The sequence below is a fragment of the Talpa occidentalis genome, unplaced genomic scaffold, assembly GCF_014898055.3.
Source record: "Talpa occidentalis isolate TD23 unplaced genomic scaffold, MPIMG_talOcc4v2.1 talOcc4.7, whole genome shotgun sequence".
NCBI lineage: Eukaryota > Metazoa > Chordata > Mammalia > Eulipotyphla > Talpidae > Talpa > Talpa occidentalis.
The window spans coordinates 120,538,206-120,562,836 of record NW_023605083.1 but is presented as its reverse complement, the minus strand read 5'-3'; the positions used below and the strand labels follow the sequence as shown (position 1 = coordinate 120,562,836).

Below are 24,631 nucleotides of genomic sequence, written 5' to 3'. Positions count from 1 at the left end.
CTACTTGTATATTTATTTCCTAAATGAGATTATTTAACACCCAAAGGACATAGATTATGCTTCTATTTCTTTTGTGTTCTCTTGTGGTATCAAGCAGTTGCTCTCAATAACCACTTGTAAACACTATTATCTGAATAGTTCAATTTAAGCCCATGGAAAAAAACTGTTTAAATCGTTTATCTGCAGTCAGATGATGGATTCAGGCACCAAGTTGGGCTGATTGCTCTTTCACACCAATCAGTGGCCCCTGGGATTCACAGAAACATGTGTCTTGGTGGGAAAAATGAATCACTCTACCAACCACTCCACCAGCTGAACTCTCACACCCAGAGCACAATTGAAATGTGGAAATCTGAGTGGAGCACAGGGATCCATATCTGAACAAGAGTTCACACTCTTCCTGTTCTGTTACATTGTGAAATGGAAACATCGCTTCCTGGGAAAGAAGCCAGATTCCACAGATGAAATGGTTTTACCCAAACGTGCACAGCTGCTAAACACTTACTGTGCTTTTGAGAGTGTCTTGTTTTAAAGATCTGGTCTTGGTGCCAACTTGAGAAGTTAAAGGAAGTGGGGTCCTTCTCCCATGCCACTGAATGTGTGTAACAGACATTCTTCTGGAACACCCGTTCTTGACTGATTCAAGTGCATAACAGGGTCATACACATTTCTTGTCACCCTTTGTGTGTCAACCATTCTGACTTGTCCCTTTAATATGGGCGAACACATTTCATCCTCAAAACAACCGTAGTATTGTTTATTATGAGAAAGTTCAAGTGTAGATGAAAACAGAGGGAATACAATGAATTTCTATGTACCAGTGATTGTGATCCAATGGTGTCGCACATGACCCAACTCATGTCATCTGCATCTCTTCCACTTTGCTTGGAATTTTTTTTATTTTTATTTATTTTATTTTTTTTGTGGGACCCTCGCCGGTGGCCGGGGATCGAGCTGGCGCTGCAGAGGCTGCGGGCAGCCTCGCAACCCAGTGCTCAATCGCTGCGTCACCAGGGGAGGCCTGCTTGGAATTGTTTTTGAATCATCTCCTAGATGTGATATCATTTCATCTGTAAAAACACTTATGAGGGTTATTTTAAAGCATAACCGCAATGCCACCATCATACCTTAAAATTTAGTAATAAGGCCTCCCTCGTGGTGCAGGGGTTAGAGTCTCAGCACTATCAAGGTATTGCCAGCCACTACAACACGAGTTTGATGCCCGGCCAGGGAGCTAACCCAGATGGCGCAGCAGACCTCTCCTGTCTTGCCTGCTGCTCCCCTTAGCAGTGTATTTCAGTACATCTGCCTGTTCTGCTCCCCACTCTGTCTCTGGTGAATCCTCTCACCAAACCCCCAACCCCGCACCTCTGGCCTACACCCCTGCTCTTTTATGCATAAATAAATAAAATAAATCTTTTTTAAAAAATTAGTAATAATTACTTGATGTCAATAAGTACCTACTAACTTTTTTTCTAGGATGAAGTCCAGTCTTCTTGGCATGACTACCAAGATGTTCTGTGACTGGGTGACTTTTTCCTTTCTAATCTCACCTTTGACCTCTCTGCCTGCAAATGCCTTATACTCAGCTACTTATTATGGGGTCAGACTTTCGCCAAGATCTTTCCTCTGCTGAGGAAAGTCTCCAGCTACCTTTATCTGCTTGGCATATGCTTTTTCATTTTTCAAGCCACAGCTCAACTCCTCTGAAATGCCCCCTGACCTCCTTATGCAAATATAAGCACTCTTTCCCTGTGTCTCATTGCTCTCTGTGTGTGCTTCCTTTTCTGGCCATTACCCCATTAAATTGTCATTGTTAGGGTACATATCTATCCCCCGTATTAAACTATAAGCTGCTGGCACCAAGGACCATGTCTTTTCAACTTCGGGGCCCCATCGCCTAGAACCAGAATTAGCACTTGTTAGGCATGCAGTAACTACTTGGGAAATATTTGCTTGAATGACCAATGTCCCAAATGATTTCCCTGAACTACTATGAGATCCAAAAAGACTTTCTGAATTACCAAATATTAGCATCACAGAGTCACTGAATATCAGAACTGGAAGGAACCTTAGAAATTATTGACTCCTATTTTCCTGTTTATAGATGAAAAAGATAAGAACTAAGTGAGAGGTGAAGAACTCAGAGAGGGGAAAATGATTCTCCTGAAATCACCAATTTTGAGATAGAGCAATGAATAAAATATTCTGTTCAGTAACATTCACTGTAAAATGGATTTTTCCTAGTCTCATTGATTATGCTTAATCTATTCCAATTAGGTTATACATTCAGTTAACCAAATATTAAATGAACAGGAAGCCTCCCCAATCTTTTTGGAGAGATGTACAGTTTATCATAATACAGTTTGAACAGGGACAAGGTTTTGCTGTTATCTTGGTCAAGGATTCTTACTTCCTTTAACTTGCTAATATCTCTTGTTAAACTCAAGCAAGTATTCCCATGGGTCTAGGAGACTCTGAATATTTATATAGTGTGTTAATTAAGTTCCCTACACTCTCAAGGGATAGCCATATTTTCAAGGTTTTTTTTTTTAGAAACTCATTATTGCTGCCAGTACTAATGTAAATACCAAGCATAATTTTTTAAAATGTAATAGAAGTATTTGTGTTAAGTATTGCCAATATTGGGCCTTCCTGGTGGTGCAAGGGGTTAAGCACCACGCACTATGAAGCAATCCGCAGCCTCTGCAGCATGAGTTCGATCCCCAGCCAGGGAGAAACCCACATAGCGAGGCAGACTGCTCCTGTCTCGCCCGCTGCTCCCCTCAGCCTTATGTTTCAGTCATTGTGTCTGTTCTGCTCCCCACTCTGTCTCTGGTGAATCCTTTCACTCCTCCCCCATCTCTGACCTGTACCCCAGTTCTTATATGCATAAATAAATAAATCTTTAAAAAAAAAGTATTGCTGATATGCAAAGAGACCGTTCTCATGTTAAATTTCACTTACCTGTTTATCACAGAAGGACTAAGCATAGTCTCTGCTAGGAAAACTTAGGTGATCAGAGTAACTATACACAGGAGGAAAATAAGAAAGTCAAATTTCTTTCAAAAATTGTTTCTTATTCCATAACTTAAACTCCACTAATTCCTTTTCAAAAGTGATTCACATTGAATCAACTTTCCATGCATCTACTCCACCTCTCTCGGTTTTAGTTTCCTCTTCTGAAAAACATGAACCAGATGATCCCTCTGGGAATGATCTTGAAGGAACATTACACCCCTGGGGTACGTTGCTGCTCTAACAGTCCATGACTCATTGATTTCAAGTCATAATTCTAAACTGAGTGTCTTTTGACTCCATCAAACTATTAGGTGCTCCGTAGTATTCAAAGAAGTTGAAAGTGAGTTGGAGAGGGCAAAGATCCACAGAAAGAAACAGTTGAAGATCTGTTAAAGAGAATGATGCTCATGGTTTATCTTTGAAACTGGGTCTATCAGGCAAACTAAAATAGTAGGAGGTTAATATACAGGAATAGAAGAAATAAATAATAATAATTGCTATACATCAAATAGTAAGTGTCAGGCAAAATCTGGTAGCCAAGAACGAATAAATCTCCTCTACATTAAGCAACTAAAGCAAGGCCACAGAAAACTTTCTGCAGCAGTGCGTCCAGGATGGACTGGAGGGAAGAGGTTAGTTAGAGACACTGTGATAAACTAAGAAAGCACAGTAACAATGCAGGCATCAACTGGAGTGATGGTTGCAGGGATGGGAATGACAGGAGAACAATTTTGGAGGAAGGTCAGGCAGAGGGTGGGACTGCATTTTCTTTGGGAAGTGAGAGAGAGGGGTTAATGATAACGCTAAGGTTAGAGATCCTGAAGATTGAGAGGATGATAGCACTACCCAGAACAGGAAGAATGTCACAAGGGGTCTCATTTTGGAGGACAGATTCTAAATTCAGTTTATATGTGTTGAGTTGAGATAAAGATGGGATATCAGACTAGGTGTATAGAGAGTGGGAATAGAGAGCCTGGTGTTAGGGAGAGAGGTCAGAGCCCAAGGTTAACTCTTAAAAACATCAGAATAGTTTTGGACATCTTGGTAAACAGCCACTGCTCCATCCCCTGCTCCCACGTCCCCCAAAATCCTGTCCTCATGGGATTTAGCAACTACCTTCGGACCATCCTTTGGGTAATGCCTGGCACTGTGGGGACCACCAGCTTAGTACCCTAGACAACTGCATCTCTCTGACTGCATCTCTTAGACTGCAAACCAATCTAAGCTACTGGTTTGCAATATCTGCTCATTTAGGGGCCAGAGACACTGATCTTAGAGTCTCAGTAAAGAGGATGCTATAAAGGAAGATGAAAAGAGAGAAAATGGCTGGAAGGAAAAAACAGAGGGCTGTAGACATAAAATACCTACCTAAATAAAATAGTTTGGGGGCTTCTCTGGTGGCACAAGGGGTTAAGCACCGCACTCTGTAGCAATCCACAGCCTCTGAAGCACGAATTTGACCCCAGTGCAGCAGACCTCTCCTGTCTGGCCCGCTGCTCCCCTCAGCAGTGTATTTCAGTCAGTCTGCCTGTTCTGTTCCCCACTCTGTCTCTGGTGAATCCTCTTACCCCCTCCCCCGTCCCTGGCTGTACCCCAGCTCTTGTATGCATAAATAAATAAATCTTTTAAAAAGAGAAAATAAAATAGTTTGGACATATTGGTAAAGCACGGAAAAGGAAAACAGCATGAATATTCATAAGATTATTCATAATAGCTCCAAAATGGAAACAATCTATATGTCACTTGACTGACAAATACTATAAAGCATCTATAAGGCAGAATATCATTCTTTTAGTAACTGGCACATTGAGCACGTAAGGGAAAGGTACTGACACATGTCTTGGGTCCAAATAGGAATGCCAAGTGCAAGAATCCAGATACAAAAGGCCACATAGCATTGGATTCCATTTATATGATATGTCCACAGAAAGTAGATCTTGGATGGTCAGTGGCTGAGAGAAGGGAGGCACCGAGAGTAGCTAGGGGGTCAGAGGTGACAATGTTGAATTTTACCTGAGCCCTGCTCTCCTAAAAAATGAAGTTTAAAGGAATTTCCTCACCCTTTTTTTTGGTGTTCTGGAAAACAGCTTACTGCAAAGATCCAGCCTGCATAGGGCTCACAGATGCCCCTTGATTATCCATGACATGGTCAGACAAGGATCCTCCATGGCCCCATTCTTTTCCTCACAAACCATTAACTGAAGTGCTTGACCCCACTGGTCACTGAGTGGGGTGTGGGTCTCCTTGGTGGCACAAGGGGTTAAGCACCGCACTATGAAGCAATCCGCAGCCTCTGCAGCATGAGTTCGATCCCCAGCCGGCCAGGGAGCTACCCACATGGAGCAGCAGACCTCTCCGGTCTCCCCCGCTGCTCCCCTCAGCAGTGTATTTCAGTCAGTCTGCCTGTTCTGCTCCCCGCTCTGTCTCTGATGAATCCTCTCACCATCACCACCCCATCTCTGGCCTGTACTACAGCTCTTGCATGCATAAATAAATAATGCTTAATAAAAATATATATAGAACTAAATCCTTGTTAACCAAACTTTAAGCTTCTCTCCTTCCTCTGGCCCTTGTTCTTTGGGCCTCAGCCTGAGCCAGCACACACCGCCTCCCCATGACAGCCTGGCTTCAGGGCAAACCCTTGTCCAACCTACCTCCCATTACCTGCACCTGGGTGTTCCTAACTTTGTTTACTTAATTTATGAAAGAAAATCCCTTTCTTTCAGTTGCATCTGTAGCCTCATCGCCTTGGCTGTCTAATGCCAGCACCATCTCAAGTTCACTGAACTCCTGCCCAGGTAGTAGGGGGTAAGAGGACCCTACATGACTGGTATCTTGCCACTGGCCACAGAAGCCGCCCCCACTGGAGTGCGCCCTCTACTGGAGGGATGAAGAGACCTCACGGTTACAGCCCTGGTATTGTGGCGGTGAAATTAGGCATCACAAATTCGCTGAACTTTTTGATTTGCAAAACTTCTGTTTGAAAATGTGCAATTAAAGGAGAGGAACTGAAAGATGAAAGAAAATACTCATGACTTCAAAACAGATCCAGACACAACAATTGGTGCTTTGCAGGCATATCTGCTTCACCTTTTAAAAATTTTTTTTAAAGATTTTTTTATTTATGCATACAAGAGCTGGGGTACAGGCCAGAGGTATGGGGGGTTGAGAGGATCCACCAGAGACAAAGTGGGGAACAGAACAGGCAGATTGACCGAAGTACACTGCTGAGAGGAGCAGCAGGAGAGACAGGAGAGGACTGCTGCGCCATGTGGGTTGCTCCCTGGCCGGCCTGGGGATCGAACTTGTGCTGCAGTGGCTGGCAATAGCTTGATAGTGCTATCTTTAACCCCTGTTCCACCAGGGAAGCCCCTTAAAAAAAAAAAGAAAAAGATTTATTTTATTTATTTATGCATACAAGAACTGGGGTGTAGGACAGGGGTGGCTGTGTGTGTGAGAGGATTCACCAGATACAGAGTGAGGGGCAGAACAGGTGGAACTACTGAAATACACTGCTGAGGGGAGCAGTGGTCAAGGCAGCAAAGGTCTACTGTGCCATGTGGGTTAGTTCCCTGGCTGGGGATCGAACGTCTACTGCAGTAGCTGGCAGTAGCTTGATAGCACTGAGACTTTAACCCTGGTGCCACAGGAAGGCCCCCTGATTGAAAGACAAATGCCAAATGTGTGACATGATGCCAAAAGACATCCATCTAGCAGGCCCTGTGGGTGTAGAGCATGCTTAAGAATCCACTATGATGGAAACCATTTCATTCTCAAAATTTTTTCCTCCTCTCTCTCCTGTTATTGGTAGTTTTGAATGTTAGCTCATTTCCCCCCCCCCCAGGGTCAAATGGCATGTAAGTGTGTAGTTGCAAGTGGGTATATGTGGGATAGAAATCAAGAATTGGCAGGTACAACCATTTAAGGTAGCAGTTTTTGTTTGCATGTGTGTTGGGAGAGGTTTTATGGTATGTCCGCTAATTTATTTTCTATTAGCCTGAGTCACTGCTTCCCTGAGACTAAAGCTCTCACCTCAGAGCAAATGCAGGTCCTTTTAGAAGGCTTCTAGTTCCAAACTACACTTAAATTAGTACTTTAATAAATAATCTTGATTTCTTTCAAGTCCAGGAAAGTAACCCTATATATTAATGCTTGAAGGCACAGCAAGGAAGGGATTTTTGAGGATATGAAATATACGGATGTTATAGGCACATTTCCTATCTGTCAGAGTGACAAGAATAGTGCCTATAAATCTGGGGAGAAAAACATCACTGCTTCTTGTGGCAGCTGTGAGCCAGCTGCTGATGACTGGTTTTCCGTGGGGGATGGTTTCCCTCGTGTGTAGACACATCGTGCATCCCAGCATTTATTATTAAGAAAACACATTGTCTCCCTGGGATCTCTCCCAGCATGGAGCTAAAAATTGGAAGGAGCATGTTGCTCACGGCACTCCTCGCCAGCTCTTCCTAAATGTAAACACATAAGACTTATGGCAGAATCAGGGCTTCAGATGAGCAATGCATGCCTGTTATTACCCCTGGCCCCCAGGGAACAGCTTTCACACCTCATGTTATTTCAGGGAAGGTGAAAGGGTGTGCCCTTCTTCCTTCTCTGTTACACTCTCCCTTGAAGCCTTCCTCACTCTCCCAGGAAGCAGCAATAACCTCTGCTGAGCTGCTGGAGCCCTCCCACTTTATAACAAAAACTACTTTTGCTTCTGTCCCCCACTGCTGCTCTATCAGCTTCCTAACAGGAGGGACTAGGCTTTATTTATCCCCATCAAAGTCCCCAGCTGGGTAGCAAGCTCTTGGAGGTTAAGTAGTCACACTTGGCTGAGTGGATGGATGGAGGAATACAATAGAGGTACAAGAGAGAGACCCAAGATCCCAGCTGCTGACAGGGCTGCACCCTGGTGTTCTTTTTCTGGGTCAAAGATATTATTTGCTTCTACCTCTCTATCCTTTCTACAGATTCTGTCTCAGCAGCTGAAAGCACACAAAGGAACAGTGTTACTTTCAGCAAATAAAAGTGAGCGATGGAAAATACAACGCTTCAACCTGGAGCGCAGGCAATGGCGGGCTGAATGCAATTCCAAATCAAGAGAAACTGCTTCTTGTCACTGAAATGGAGTGAAGTCCTCTGGGAAAGATTGTTGCACCCATTTCTGGGTGACAGTGTTGACCAAGCCTGTGCGCTAAGGCTCAGCATGCCCTCTGTTGGATTAAGCTGGTATTTAGTAAGAGAAACAGGAGAGAAACTTGTTGATGCAGATTATTTTTTGGACATAGGTACACAGGGGGAGGGCCCTTTCTGCAAAACTCTCTGCTAAGAACACATCGAATGAGTCAGAGGCATATTCACTGGACTATCCCTGGGACATAATTTGACTCATCCGCAAACACTGTCATTCCTTTTTGAAGACTGGAAATGCTTTCCCGATGGGAAAGCTAGAATGATGTGGACTTCATTCCTTGCAGCAAGCATGCAACCACAAAAGGCAAATCAATGCTATAACTCCTCTTCAGCATCCATTGCCCCACCAAGTGAGGTGTAAATTGTAATTTTGAAATTCTAGTTAAGTATAATACATCTATGTATCAGAAAACACGGCAGCTCTACATGTACTAGATGGAAGAGAAAAAAAAGAAAAAGCATATGCTCACACAAAGACGTTCTATAAAAGATTCCACAAGAAATTATTAATAATACATCTCATTGACAGACCTGGCGCAGACACCATCTGTTGCTAAGGTTTTCACTACAGATACAAGAAGGAATGGAGGAGAAACCACGAATGCCATGGAAACATGGGAGGGAATTTTTGCAATTCAGATGGATAAAACTTTGTATACAGCGAAGGGTCTGTTTTACTCCAAAGAATAATCTAAAATTGAACTTTAAAAAAGGAAAATAGGGGCCTCCCCGGTGGCGCAGCGGTTGAGCGCTGGGTTGCGAAGCTGCCTGCAGCCTCTGCAGCGCTGGTTCAATCCCCACCTGCTCCCCGGCCACTGGAGGAGGGTCCCGCATGGCGCGCAGACCTCTCCTGCCGCCCGCTGCTCCCCTCAGCAGTGTACTTCGGTCCTTCTGCCTGCTCTGCTCCCTGCTCTGGCTCTGGTGAATTCTCTCATCCTCCCGCGCTTCTGACTGTACCCAGTGCTTGTATAAATAAATAAATAAAATAAATCTTTTAAAAAAATAAAAAATAAAAAGGAAAATAGTAACAATTGCCTACTGGGAGAGAAATTATTTGCTGCAGACGAAGGTAGAAGGAAAACTTTTTTCTACTACATTTTTTGTCTGTTATTCACAATTTATATCTTTCACCTCACCTGTTAAAATATCTAATCAATTTTAAAATAATGTAAAACCTTTGAATATCCAGAAAGATCCCATATTGCCATTCTTCTTTTTCAAAAAGTCTCATCAGTCCTCAGTGGAAGGAATTTTAAATGTTATAAATGTTACATTTTCTCATAAATTCTAAAATAATTTTGTAATGTCAGTTCTAGCATATAGCATATATACATACATATGATTTTATACAGCAGTTCATTCTATTTAAATTTTAAACAAAAAAAGTCACTTGTTCCTGAGAAAACAGCTATGGAAATGTTAGGGAAAATAATTTCTCCAGTAGTTTGGGGGCGCTTTTCCAAACAGTGAGTGCTCCAGCTTCTGTCTGGGTTAGTGGGTTCTCTGACTGGATTGATAGGAGTTGATAGGGGACCTATCAACTGATAGGGGTCCCCACAAAGTAGCTTTTCACTCTTCCAAGTGATAACGCATGCACGCCAGACTAGATGTGACCTTTTGCCAAGACGACCATCTACCCAGTTGGGGAAACCTAACTTGGTTTCCTAACCAGGGAAAAGGGTTGCAGCTTTTTGGGGGAAAGGGAGCTGGTGCTGATCCAGCCAACTCACAGCTGCAGTGCTGTGCCAGCCAGCTCCAGAGGAGGACAGGCTGGACTTTTTCCCTGGACTTTGGAACTAAGGGCCCATCTTGGTCCTGCTCCTTGCTACTTATTACAGTTGAAGATGTGTTTGCAGTTAATTCTAAGGCCGGCAGGCTCAAGAATCAACTGTGGGAGGCCAGGTCTGTCCCTTCTTGCCCCTCCCTGTCCCAAGGAGGGCTAAGAAAGCAGGAGGCCAAGTAGGTACTAGGTTTGAGGGCCAAACCAACACCCACCTCGGGGTAACTTCCTCTCCAGATGCTTCATTCCCAGTCAAAGGAGGAGGTGGGATGTGATGAACTCTGATTGCTGAAGCTAATCTGAGATCTGGAGTCATGGCCACTCTCTGGGCTCAGGGTCTGCTAAGCCTCTGGGGAGGGGGAAACGCAGGGAAAGGCGGTTTTTAGAGAGAGGGGAGACGTGGGTGCGGCTTTACTTTCTATTGTGTTCCCTTTCAGAACCCTGATTAGCTAGGATAATTCTAAGTACCTAAGAAGCCTGACAGCCCCTCACCACCAGCCCCACTGCCAGGTCAGTAAGTTCCCCTCTCTTTCGCTTCCCTACAAGACAACCCTCCCCTCAAGCGTTCAGGACAGTGGCTGGTAACTTGACGTGTGTAGGGGAGGGTGTGCGTGTCTGAGGGCCTTTGGAACCGCTCGTGGGAGTCATGGATCTCTCTCCTCTCGAAAACTGGGCGCAGGAAATACATATTTTGCATATAATTTCAGGAGTTCGTTTCTCCACCTTACTCCAGCTTTAGGACTTAAAAACACTGAGGTGGGTAAGAAAAAAAAGAAAGAAAGCGAGGGAAAAGTGGAGCAAAGCCCTGGGACCTGTTTTCCTGTCCCAGCGCACATTCCTCCGCCGCGTCCCGCTCCCGCCGCCCCCGCTGCCAGCGGAGGCCCTAGACTCGCGCTCCAACTATTCCAACCATCCTGGGAAGGGTGGGGCGCCGGCTCTCGGGCCCCCCTCGGCTGCCCCCCCTCCCCGTCATCGGTCTCCCCCTCTGCCCGGGTCCCTCCCTTTCTGGGCCTACGCCAGCCAATCCGCAAGGAGACTCCGGGCTTGGCCCGGGAGCCGGGGAGCTCACCGATCCCCCGCCCCACAGTTCTGGCGGCCGTCCCGGTGCGCACGGACGTGGCTCGAGTTTCCTCCGCTCTCCGGGCTCCCCCTCCGCCCTCTCTTCCTCTTCTCCGGGTCTCCCGCTCCGGCTACAGCTCCACCCGGCCGGTCCCACACGGCTCCGGGTAGCCATGGAGGACACCCAGCTCCATATCATCGAGCAGCCGCTTTCGGGGTACCCCGACGCCGGGGACTCGGGGTCCTCCCCCATGGGGGCGCCAGCCGCGGAGGAGCCGTCGGGGGCCGGCTCCGAGGAGCTGATCAAGTCCGACCAGGTGAACGGCGTGCTGGTGCTGAGCCTCCTGGACAAGATCATCGGCGCGGTCGACCAGATCCAGCTGACCCAGTCGCAGCTGGAAGAGCGGCAGGCGGAGATGGAGGGCGCCGTGCAGAGCATCCAGGGCGAGCTGAGCAAGCTGGGCAAAGCCCACGCCACCACCAGCAACACGGTGAGCAAGTTGCTGGAGAAGGTGCGCAAGGTCAGCGTCAACGTGAAGACGGTGCGGGGCAGCCTGGAGCGCCAGGCCGGCCAGATCAAGAAGCTGGAGGTCAACGAGGCGGAGCTGCTGCGGCGCCGTAACTTTAAAGTCATGATCTACCAGGTGAGCTGGCGGGGCGGGCCGCGCCCAGAGCTCCCGCGTCCGGCCCGCGGTCCCGGGCCCCGGGCTTCCTGGGCGGGGGTTGGAGGGGGGTCGGGGACCTGCCAGCGGCGCCGCTCTCCCGCCAGCCTGGCCCGCCTTGGGGACCCACCCTCTTCCCGGCGGGCGCTGCTGAGGTGGGGTGGCGTGGGGATCCCTGGAGCGCACCGAGGGGCGCGCTTCGCGTCCTGCACCTCCTCACCCAGCTCCCCCCCTCCTGTGTCAAACTCCTAGCGGGACCGAGTTAAGGGGTTGGACTCGGCCCCATTGCCTCTCCCAGACCACTCCCAACTTGGCTCTGTTGAGCGTCTCTACTTGGGAGAAGTTCTGGGGAAAGCCAGGGGTCCCCGGCGGCCCTTGGGGCCCTCTGTAAGAGGACACTGGCGGCAGAACCCGGGTTTGGGGCCTCCCGCGCTGCCCGCCCGATATAGCGGGTGATTCAGGGCTCAGGCACGCATGGGCGGGGGCTGTGCCAGGCGAGGGACGCGACCGCCAGCGCACACACACCCCCGCGGACCCCACGCCCCCGCAGCAGCATCAGCTGCCTGCCCCAGCCCCTCGCTGCCACCTGCCCTGGCCTTGGGGCCCATTCGGGCCCTTAGACACACTCAGGCCTGGGCGCGCGCGCGGTACCCTTGACCTGATCTAAACTGGCGCGGGGGCGAGGGGAGGAGTTGGCTGCGCGAGGAGGATCTGAGGGGCTGCTGAAGGGAAGGGGGCAGCCGCTCCCAGTCCTGCTCAATGAATCACCCCGTTTGCCCGCGAGGGCAGCGGAGGAGCGAGGAGCTGCTGGACTGGCGGCTGGAGGTTGGCGCTCGCCAGGCTCCACCCAGGCCGCCTGTTGCTCTGTTGCACCTCTCCCCAGGCCTCCCGCCTGATTGAAGTGAAGTTTTTGTTTCATGACCCCATATAAACCTGGGAATCTCAGTGTTACCGCTCCCTTCCACACCTGCGCCCCGATCCCATTACGGGTGGATCTGTCCTCAGGGCCCGGTGATGTTTGATCTGGTGAGGAAGTGTGTCTGGTCTCCCCTGTCCTCTGTTCCCTGCTGCCTGGTTGGTGTTGCTATCCCAAGGGGGAGATCATGGGGTAAAGGGGTTAGTTTATGCTCCTTCTCTCCTTTCACTTGTCTCCCAGGGAACAGAGACTGGTTAGATTTCTCCCACCAGTAAGGAGAAGGCACTTCTCAGCTATCTGTGGTTTCCCCAGCAGTTGGAGCCTGGGCAAGCTGGGCTCTGGGTGACCAGCCTGAGTGCCAGTGAGACCCTTGGCGTGGTCTCTAGATGGGACTGAGAGGTGCAGATTGGAACAAGTGTTTGGGGGCAGTAGACAGAGGGAGGTGGCTGAGCTGACACCAGCCCAAGGAGGTGGCATGGGACAGGGGCAGAAGTGGTGCTCTCCCCACGTGCCAGGGACCCTTCCCCAGAGGCTTAAGAACCCTCCTCTTTCAGCGCTGTCTGGTAGGAAATATCTGCCCAGGGCTATTTGCTATTTCCACTTAATCTAACAGCCTGGAGGAAGCAGGATGGGGCTGTGTGAGACTTCTAAAAGCTATCTGCCCAGCTCTTATGGGGGTGGGGGTGCAGGGGACATCAAGGGAAGAAGACAGGGGTCTGGGACAGCCAGTGCGTTCTGTGTTTTCTCCAGAGCCTGGTGGGATGTAGGATTGCCTGCTCGCTCTAAATGTCCCAGACCCTAGAACTCTGCAAAGTTCTCAGCCCTAAACCTCCCTTTGTCTGAGGCTGGGAGAATCTGAGACTGACTGGTAAGGGGAAGACTTGTGTGCAGAGGCCAGCAGCCTCCCTGTCACTCCCTCTCTCCCTCCCTCTGCAGCTGGCAGGGATAGGTGTCTTTGTTGCACGTGGGGGAGGGACAGGGGTCTTGACTGTATCTGTGTAAACCAGGGCCAGTGGGGGGCAGAGAGTTGAGGTAGAAAGACTGGCTTAAGCTGGGGGCCCTGAGCCCCTAAACCACAAAAGAAATAACTAAGAACTAGCATGGCCCCCTGAGCCCAAAAGGAGCTCAGACATAAAGGGGAGATTCCAGCCACAAGGGTGGGGCTCAGGGAAGCATAACTTTCCTGAACTGCAGAGCAGATGTTCCAGGTGGTGTCAAGGGGGGTGGGTTACTCAGCTGCTGGAGGAAAGCCCAGGCTGCTCCCCCTAGAGATCCACAGGCCTGGGAAGAGAATGAGGTAAAAATAGCTCTGCGCCTTGGCAGACCTAATAGGGAAGATTGGGGGTGGCAGCATTTATGGTCAAGTCAGGCTGAAGGGTCGGATGGTTGGAAGAGCCAGCAGAGATGGAGTTGGAGAAAGGGCTCCTGGGAGGGTGCAAGCGCTGCCGAGTGGAAGCAGGGGGAGATGCTGTATTTCCCACTGCAGATGTGGGAGGTGAGGAGGTCAGGGCAGAGGGGAGTCTGAAAGTGTGGGAAGGGCCCTGCAGGAACATCTCATCTGGCTTCTAGCACCTTCCTGGGGAATAAAGGAGGGAATCCCTTGTGTGATCTCACCCCAGATTCAGGGAACTGCTAGATATAATCATTTCACCAGTCAGGTGTGCACTTGATCTCTCTCTCTCTCTCTCTCTCTCTCTCTCTCTCTCTCTCTCTCACACACACACACACACACACACACATTATTCTGAGTGACCATCCCACCCAGGATATCAGAGCCCTCATCTTGAATTCTCTTCTGAGCCCTCGCAGGCCTCAGGCATCTGACCCCCATCCACAAACTGTCAGTCAGGGCTTCATCCTCTCAGGATACCTCTTTAGGCAACAGCTAGTGAAGAAGAGGAGTGAATCCTACTGGCAGCTGGGGCTGGTGGCTGAGCGCTTCTGAGAGCCCCCCATGGATGGGATGGATCGTGGGCATCATGCACATGGGAGGAGCTGTGGTCTCTAGAGAGCCAGTTCTCCCCAAATGATTTGGATATGATTAGTTCTTTTCAGATCCAGAAAGTGGGCTAAAATGGAAATAAATGTTTTCTGGAGTAGCATTTAAAGATCGACACATGGACCCATCAGACCTGCCTCCCCTGCTCGAGAATAGGATGACCAGGAAGCATTTAAGGGATTAGGTGGTTCATGGGCATTAAAAGGGAGGAAACCAGGCCTGGAATGAGGGCCTGCTGGCTTTCCTCCCAAATTCAACCCAACCTATAGCTCCTTCCTGCACTCAGCGAATCAGGGCTACCTTGTTCCAGAAAACCCCCAACTTTTGTCCAAAAATATCCCCACCTTGGGACTCTAGTTCCTCTCACCCTCTAAAGCATGGAGAGAGTGTTTCACCGTGCCCTTTCTCTACAAAGCTGAGTTTTTATGGTTTTACCTAGCGCTAGGTCCAAAGCAGAGAGAATATTTTTCAGGGTATTCCTAAGACTAAAGGAAATCATACTCCTCTCTCTGATTTTTAATCCATAAAGATCAAACATCAAAAAGGGAGGAGATGGCACAGAGTGGGCAACTAACAGCAAGTCAGGGGGAGCTGCTGTGGCTCTGAGGTCAGCTGTGGTTTGCTCCACTTCATTGAACCAGAACGCATCCTCCTTCTGTGTGAAAGATCTTTTGAGCTGGAGGATGCCTTAGAGGTCAGCAACTTCAGCTCCTTCATTTTGTAGCTGAGGGAACTGAGGAAAAGTCCAGAGAGGGAAAGTCACCTGCTGATTGTCACACATGTGATGGGGGGTCAAGCTAGGGCCAGAACGCAGATGTACCCCTTCTTCTGATACACTCTGCTCCCCACCTCCTCCTGCCATTCCAGGACTCTGCAGCCAAAGTCAGCTAGTCCTGAACTAGACTTAATCTGGCTCCTTTGTTCTCGGAGGGAGAGAATTGAGAGCCCTGGTACTGGGACTGCTGTGTGCTGGGGTAGGGGTGGGGTGGGGTTAAGGGTGCGCACATGCGCACACACTGTGATGCCTAAAGTTGGTGGCCATTAGCTGCTTGACCTCAAAGTGCTTAAAGTAGGGGCACTATGTGGTCGCCGGGCCCATTGGCAGTGGGAGGGGAGGAGCTCCCTGGCCTGCGCAGTTATCCCCAGGCGTGGCTTTTGCGTCTGGCTGAGAGGACCATGCTGCCTCCTTTCTGCTCAGCCTCCTTCCCCTGCCACCTTTTCTCTGTGTCCTTCAGGGTTGCGACCTGTTGTTTTGTGTTTTTGCGGCCCCAGGCTTTTGCTCAACACTGTTGCTGGAGTCTGGTAGTGCCTCCAACTGTCTTTCTCCCCTGACTTCTGATTGTCCAAAGCAAAAGCAACAGCTCAGGCTGGAGAGTGGGGAGCTGCCACTGTGTGCCTTGGGCCGTAGGCCTCCGCCCATGCCACCCCCAGCCCCCCCATCAGAGAAATAGCTTGATTTATTTTAGTCCTAATTTCTCTGTGCATCTTGGTATCTGATATGCCAAACGTGGGCGGTAGAAGTGGGTGGCAAAAGTGGGTGGCAAGGGAGGCAGAAGATGGGGACATGGCCAAGGGGAAATAGCCAGGACAGATGTCCCTCTTCCATGCCTCGGCCTCTCCCTCTCCTCATCCGGGGCGGCACCCGTGCCCACCCTGCCCCGGGGAATAACAGAACTGGGATCGGCAGCTTCTGTCCATGAAGACAGTGAAATTGTCGGCCTTCTCTTGAACCCATTGGAACCTCCCCTATTAGAAGCTAACAACTGTCTCTTAGAAAATTCCTTCCCTGGGCCTCCCTGGTGGTACAAGGGGTTAAGCACCACACTATGAAGCAATCCACAGCCTCTGCAGCATGAGTCTGATCCCCGGTCGCCAGGGAGCAACCCTCATGGCGCAGCAGACCTCTGCTGTCTCGCCCGCTGCTCCCCTCAGCAGTGTATTTCAGTCAGTCTGCCTGTTCTGCTCCCCACTCTACCTCTGGTGAGTCCTCTCACCCCCACACCTCTGGCCTATACCCCAGCTCTTGTATGAAGAAAGAAAGAAAGAAAGAAAGAAAGAAAGAAGAAAGAAAGAAAGAAAGAAAGAAAGAAAAAAAGAAAGAAAGAAGAAAGAAAGAAAGAAAGAAAGAAAGAAAGAAGGGAGGGAGGGAGGGAGGGAGGGAGGGAGGAGGGGAGGGAGGGAGGGAGGGAGGGAGGGAAGGAAGGAAGGAAGGAAGGAAGAAATCTTTTTTAAAAAAAAAAAAGAAGAAAATTCCTTCCCCACCCCAGCAGCCTCTTTCCCGTATCACTCCAGCCCTCCAAGAGTATCATCCCATGAGCACAGCTGGTTAGGGGTAGAAGGTCTGACAGAGGCCAAGGATGGGACTGTGGAAGATTCTAGAGGGAGGAAGGGAGGGGGTTCAGCTTAAATGGTGTTTATTAATTCACAGGGTCCAGGTTCGTCCCACCTCTTTCAGCCCCAGGGCCCTCTTTTGAAACATTTAAAGTGTGTTCTTTTCGTCCTAAAGCATCATGTACTTCCTTCTCCTTACTCACTGGCCCCAGGTCTTTATGCCCACCACAACCTTTTTCTCAACCCATCCACACCCATTCCAAATCCCATTAAAACCCCCTTTTCCTCATCTTAGCCCAAGAAGAAGCTGACCGCACCCTCTGACCTGGCCACACCCAAGATGGTGCCTTTTGACCTTCTGCCTGAGACTGAGCCCTTTGACCTGAAGCCTGAGACAGTGCCTGAGCTCCCACCCTTTGACCAGATGCCTAGGACACTGCCCTATTACCCAGAGCCTGGGCCTCTGCCCACCCCAGGGGAGCCGCCAGCTGGTGGGGCCATTTAGGGTCTCCTGGCTCATGTGGGGCTGTGGCATGGGGTGTCACTCCAGGGCACCACCAGCTCTGCTCAGTGGGGGTCCATGCTGGATGGCTGACCCCTTAGACCCATTGCCTCTTGAGGGCGGTGATGCAGAGTTTAGGCGAATGGGGTGTGTGCAATGGGATGGTTGGTGAAGGGAAGGTGCCTCCTCTACTTCATGGTTTCTGTCTGTCGGCAGACACCATGCTGGAACTGCACCCAGCGCTGCCTTGTGTGAAACTGCATGAGACTGCATGGCTGCCATTGTCCCGCCCCTCCCTGCTTTTGCCTCATCCTCAGAGATGGGCCAGTTTGACTCCAAGCCTCTTTGGAGAAGGTCCTCATGAGGCCCTGCCCTGGGGTCTCTTTCTTCTGTGCCTTCTACTCCCCCCAACCCCCAACACAGCTGAGGAAAACATTTACCCTTATTTTTTTCCAGTTTTTTTAGAAAATGTTTTGCAAAGAGATCCCTGTTTGCCAGATCCTGCCTTGGGTGGGGCACTCAAAAGTTGCCAACTCTGAGAGGCCAAGAGCAGGACATTTTAATGGGTTCTGGCTGGGATCCTCTAGCTTCCCTAGAGCACTCTTTTTCACCTTTGTATCATGATGACCTCCGAAGGGGTCCTGGTAGGCATTATCCTCTAATGTCTCCGTCCCCCATGAAATTTTATCTATTTGTACCCTGTGCACACCCGCCCCTCCCCCCAGTCAATTTCTACCCATTTGGGGGGCAATGTCATCCCTGCTGAGAAAACTGCACTGTAGCAGAAAATCAGAATCCTGAGGTTTTAAGACTTTCCCCTCCTCCCATTCTGCTCTTTTCCAGTGTTCTCTCGAAGGGAATCCTGGGCTCTGAATCATCTCTTCCCTGTCTCCTCTGGTCTTTCCCAGGCAGTGGCTGGGGACAGAGCTGGCTAGGGCTAAGCCAAGGGAGGTCCCCACCCACAGTCATATGACATTGTCTTTCTCCCTGACAAAAATGAAGTACCCGGCCCAGGACAAGGCACATAGTAGATGGTTAACTAAATTATAATCACATAAGAATCTTCTTCCTAAGCCAGAAGGTCTTAAGTTACACAGCAGGGTAGGGGAGTGGAGTGGAAAGGCTTGGAAGTCACCCTGGGGCTCCTCTAAATTGATCCTAGACTGGTGCCTTCCTGGTGTGGGGAGCTGTGTGTGCTTGGTGGGGGCAGGAGAAGCTGTGCATGCTTTTGTTCAGACCTGGTCATTAAAGGTAACTCTGGAAACCAAGCCTATTGGGAGTGGTGGTTTTGTTTAATAAAAATGTGAAAACAGAACAAGCAGAGCCCTCCCTCCTTGCCACCCCCTGAGGCCCCTCCTTTGGCTTAGGACCTCTGCCAGGGAAGTAGGGGTGGGACAAGGGTGCTGGGCCTGTGCGCCCAGGGTGGGGGGAGGTGCTTTTGGATTGTGTTGGTGGTTGTTGTAGCAACAGGCAAACTGGGTGGGCCCAAGACAGCACTCCAGGGCCATGAGTCACAGGGGAAACCTGGCTTGGAAAGGAGGAGAAAAGAGGAAAATCCATTAACGGAAGGGAAAAGCTAAATCACAGCAGTATACCCTCTCCAGGGTCAGTCACCAAGGACTTAGGTCAAGCTGTTTCACCCCAACCCCCAGCCTCCCATCAAGAAGGCAGCTCCCCTGGTAGAAGCCATCACTGGGTGAAGCTTACAGCAAATGGGGTTATAGTTCCAGGTTACCTTCCTGGACTAGGGGAGACACCTCACAATCCAGGTAGACACTCCCCCTCACTGGAATTGTGCCCTAATCTAGTTTGAGATCTCTTACCAGGCACTAGGAAGATGGGATTGGCTATTAGAAGGCTGCAACGCCCTCCTCAGGCCTGTTCACTTCCAAGCTTAACTGGCAAAGACCTTTATCTAGGAAGCCAGAGACCAGGAACACCAGCCAGCTCAGCCTTTAGTGGGTGGGGTAGAGGGGGGCGGAGAATCGGGGATGCTAGGGGTGGATCAGGGAGACAATGTGGATTTGTTTTCCAGCAGCTGGGACTGTTTCCTGACTATTACCCACCCATTACCCTTAATCCCTCCCTAGCCCATCCACATTGTCTGAACTTAGAGAAAGGAGGGGCTCACCACCCTTTGGTGGAGTGTGGGTAAGTATAAACTGGGAAGCTGTGAAGGAAGGCGCATCTCCTTTATATCGGGCTACCAGGTAATTCTGGGTGAAGATGGACATAGAGGTAGAGAATTTAGATCTTAGGGTGTAGGAAATAGTATAAAAGACCATACGCATGTACGGGCAGGGAGAAGTGATTGCAAAAAGAGACGCAAAGGGTGCAACTGAAAATCTGAATGATCCTAAGAGAGGTTGGGACCTTCCTGCACTCAGAACAAGGAAAACACCCCTCTAATGCCTCTGTGAGTGATAAAAATCATGGGATTGGCAGAATGCTATAGAAAGCACTTGAGAGTACTAAACCAGCTATGGCAGGTGGAGACTACAAGTCCCAGCATGCCCTGTGCCAGGTCACCTTGCCTGCTGGGAGGTGTAGTTGAGTAATGAGAGCCAGAGGTGGCTTGGTGCCCAGTTTGGGAGAAGAGGTGGAGCCAGCATTGCCTCTTTGTCCCTGCTAATGCTATTGACTGGGAGGGAAGGAAGTGGGGAGGGGGTGTTCCTAGTTTTCAATGTAAACCAGGAAACTCTGGGGGGATGTTGATGGGAGGGAAAAGGAAAGAAGTTGGGGGCTGGGGAAGGAATTGCTGTAGCAGGTGGTGCAGAGCTACCAAAGGGTCAGTGCGTGCATGTGTGTGTGTTTTGGAGCAAGGTCAGTACATGTTGCCTCAAAATTTTTTTGCAGATGGGATTTTCTTACAATTCTGGGAAACAACCTTCAGAAAACCCTTTAGAAAAATTCCTTTATTCCTTTTTCTGAAGTCCCTTAAGAGAGTCTCCAAAGAGGAGATCCAGTTATGTTTTGGGCTATGTTCCCTTTCCCATTCCATGCACAGCATCCCCTGCCTTTGGGGGGGGGGTGTGGGTGTGGGAAGAAGGGGGTGACCCTAACATTCTGGAATGTTGCCATAGAGTCAAATCTTGGAAAATCTTCCTGGAATGGAGAACAGTGCTGGTGCTTGGTCCTCCCAGGGGAAGAGGGAGGAACTGGCTCCCAGCTCCAGGATGTCAAGGAATCTGGGTTTACCATCCTGTTCCTGGCCACTTGAACTTCCATGGTGGGGGGGGGGTGCAAGAATGGAAAAGTAATCCCTCCCTTCCCTTCCAAGGCAGGGAGGCCAGAACCAGAAGAAATGTCCAGGTCAGGTTGGGGAGAAAACATGTTCTTGGCTCCAAGTCAGTTCTTCCTCTTCCCTTCCTCAATTTCTACACTGGAATGGGGAGTAAGGTGTGCCGCTTGGGCAGGGGGCCCAACTTGACAGGGCAGGGATGTGGTGTGGTGGTGGAGAATGACCACTCGGGCTGTCAAACAGTATGAAGAGGACAAACAGTGTGAGCATGTGCCTCAGACTGTTCTGCAATGGTCTGAGGTCTGGGCGAGGCACCCCCTTTACCTTGACTTCAAAACACTGTCTGGGGAGCCTCCTGAGCCTGGCAGTGGACTCACCCCGCTTCTCCTTAAGCTAAAGAAACTTGCCCAGCCCCTCTGCAGTTTGGCCTGGCTGCGGCAATGTGTGACTTAGCTCACCAGAGGGCGCTCTGTCCATTGCCAAAGTTACGCTGTGTTCCCTGCACGCGAAGGTTGCGCAGTGGTTTAAACGCGTGGGCGCCGGCCAGCGACAGTATCGGAGGGCTGCAGAGGCTGGACCGAAGTGCAGTGACACTGCTGGCCAATCTCTGACCCAAAGCTCGGTCCCCGCCTCGACCTGTCTGTGCAGTTACCATCCACTCAGCACTTACCTGGCGCGCAGGAGGTGTCCCGCTCTGTGCCAGACGCCGGGGGTGCAACTGTGACCAAGCGCGGGCTGCTTATAGCTCCCCAGGAGGAGCAGCACCCTGACGCGGTTCGCCCAGCGTCCCCTAACCCCAAGCACGCCGCGCAGCCCTGCTATCTGCCCCTCCTCATCTCTTGGTTCTGCCCTCCCTGTAGGATGAAGTGAAACTGCCAGCCAAACTGAGCATCAGCAAGTCCCTCAAAGAGTCGGAGGCACTGCCCGAGAAGGAGGGCGACGAGCTGGGCGAGGGCGAGCGGCCGGAGGAGGACGCGGGGGCCCTGGAGCTGTCCTCCGACGAGGCGGTCGAGGTGGAGGAGGTCATCGAGGAGTCGCGCGCCGAGCGCATCAAGCGCAGTGGCCTGCGGCGCGTGGACGACTTCAAGAAGGCCTTCTCCAAGGAGAAGATGGAGAAGACCAGGGTGCGCACCCGCGAGAACCTGGAGAAGACCCGCCTCAAGACCAAGGAGAACCTGGAGAAGACGCGGCACACCCTGGAGAAGCGCATGAACAAGCTGGGCACGCGCCTGGTGCCCGTGGAGCGGCGGGAGAAGCTCAAGACCTCGCGGGAGAAGCTGCGCAAATCCTTCACCCCCGACCACGTGGTCTACGCGCGCTCCAAGACCGCGGTGTACAAGGTGCCGCCCTTCACCTTCCACGTCAAGAAGATCCGCGAGGGCGAGGTGGAGGTGCTGAAGGCCACCGAGATGGTGGAGGTGGGCCCCGACGACGAGGAGGGCGGCATGGAGCGCGGCGAGGCCGCCGATCTGCTGCGCGGGAGCAGCCCCGACGTGCACACGCTGCTGGAGATCACCGAGGAGTCGGACGCCGTGCTGGTGGACAAGAGCGACAGCGACTGAGCGCTGGGCACGGGGCTGTGCCCAGGAGGCCGCGCCCCCCACCCCGCACCCCCGCCTCTCCCCGCCCCTGCCCCGGTCTTTTTCCTCTGAACTTTCTCTTGCGCATTCTGTCTCGGCCCCCAAACTGGCTGAGACATGTCCAAATTGACAGCCCCAACCCGCAGCGAGCACGCCTCCAAGCTGTTAAGACAGGAGTGGGATGCAGCCTCCGCAGGGGACAGCCCGGATTGGGCATTGCCTGGATGGAAATGGAAGGGGGAGCGGTCTGGTCCCTATCCAGGTGGTCCAAGTGGGGGATCCTAAAGGAAATTGTCATTTCCAGAGTTGCCCGGGCCCTAGCTGCCTTCTCCCGGCCGTGCCTCTCACACTCACACCCAGCGCTGTCACCCTGCTCACTTTCTCATCCTGATTCCTAGAGACTCCAAAGCCAAAATGACCGTAAAAGGAGAGAGCGTCCCAAAGAGCACCTTTGCCCGCGGGGAGACTCCGGACTGGAAGGACTTGAAAGTGGCTTTTGGGAGAACCTGGGGCAGTGGGGGAGAGAGGGCAGTTGCCATGGCCCTGGATGAGGGGCGAGCACAGTCTGTCAGCTATAGGTCCCTGCAAGATAACCTGAAGCCCCGCAGAGCCCTGGAGGGGGTGGGGTGGGGAACACTTGCATGTTAGGGACCTGCACATGGTTATGGTTTTGGGAAGGAGGAAGAGAAAACAGAAGGTGGAAACTGGTGAAGGGAGGAGAAATCCTCTCAGTAGCAGCCTGAGAAACACAGGGCAAAAATCCATCTTACTGGGGTTCTCAGTGGTAGCAGGACAAGGGGAGTAGATGGTGTGAGAAAGCAAAATGATCCAAAGAGAAAGAGGTAAACGCACCTAACCCTCAACTGGGAGGCATCTGGTAACCACCCCCAGGGCCGCCATGTCTCAAAACCCAGAAAATTAGGTTCCAGGAGGGGGCAGCAGAGAGCTGGAAGTTAGGCCAGGACTGGAAAGAGGAGGTGCTGATGGCCAGGCCACCAAGCTGAGAGCTGGCCCCTTGTGCAGAGCAACCCAGCCGCTATCCTGGCAGTTTGTTCGGAAGACCCTTCCCCAGAGCTAGTATCAGAAAGTGGAAGCACTTGCCAAGACCCCTTTGGTTTTCTCGCCCGCCCGGGTTCCTGTCCTGAGCCTTCGGAGGTAAGAGGGGTGCCACTTCAGCCCGAGGCTCTGGCTTCTGTAGGTCACTGACCAGGTTCTCCCCAGGACACTTCAGTCCCCCTGTTCCTCCCGTGTAAGGGCAGCTTGTCAGAGCAAGGCTAGCTCCCCTCCTCCACATCACAGGCCAGAGAACTGAAGACATCATCCTCCTTCTCCCCCGACCTCTCTGCCTTGTCTTCCTGCTCTGCTTTTTTAGAATTGCAGCTAATTGTTTTGTTTTAGGGAGGGGGGGAGGGAGGGAGCCTGGGGACATACACCTTTTTTACAATACAAGGCTTTGCTTTTTTTTTTTTTTTTTTCCCTTTTCTTGGTTCCCTTCTCTCCTCTGAATGGTTGGAGATGAATCAGCTGAGGGAGGATGGGGATTGTGGGACAAGGTCCCTTGGTGCTGATGGGCTGAGGGGCCTGATGTGTGGGCAGACACAGTTTCCTGCAGGCTCTGGGGAGCCTCTCCTGTGACTGTGTCCTGGTGAACAGCCCGACCAATAAACCTGCTTTTCTAAAAGGATTTGTGTTGGGCTGTAATCTCCAAAGGTGCTTAGATAGGCTGCGTTGCAGAAGACTGGAGGGAGCTTGGGAGGTGAGAGAGACTGTAGACTTGCCTCACTTGCCTTGGGTGGGGGAGTTGCATGAAGGGGAGGAATATTATACCCACTTTGGTGATGAAGAAACATGGAGCTGGGGTCCTAAGCAGGCAGCCTGGCTCCACAGTCTGGTAAGGGTCTCAGTGTGTCTGGGTCCGCTTCCCTGGCATCAGGCTTTAGCTTTCCAGATACTCCTGTTACTCTACTCAGTCTGAGCTGCCCCCAAAGACATACTTCAGACTCACAGGCCTAGACGAGGTGGCCTAGGGGAGGGAAGAAGCCAGCCGCCTTTCTCGGACTGCTGAATATCATAGAGAAAGGCCTCTAGGCTTGTTAGATTGCCAGTCACAGCCACACAGCCCACAATCCTGGCGTGGGCACCCGTTTCATCATGCAGCCTCTCAGGCTCCCCGCAGTGGTTCCAACCGCCTATAGGTGATGGATTTCCTAGAACAATGGGACCACATTCTCCTGTGGGATCTTTCTGTATCAGAATCACCTGGGAAGGGGTGTCCCTAAGAAAAACAATGTCATTTCTTTTCTTTTTTAAAGATTTATTTTTATTTATTTATGCATACAAGAGCGGG

General features: G+C 50.8%; 1 protein-coding gene across 1 annotated transcript; it reads left to right on the top strand.

Moving 5' to 3' along the window:
- Positions 1-10,804: 10,804 nt before the first annotated feature.
- CAVIN1 (caveolae associated protein 1) lies at positions 10,805-24,631 on the top strand. Its single transcript, XM_037493050.2, has 2 exons — positions 10,805-11,697; positions 21,565-24,631. Exons 1-2 carry the CDS (start codon positions 11,227-11,229, stop codon positions 22,264-22,266), a joined length of 1,173 nt encoding a protein of 390 aa, XP_037348947.1. The 5' UTR covers positions 10,805-11,226; the 3' UTR covers positions 22,267-24,631.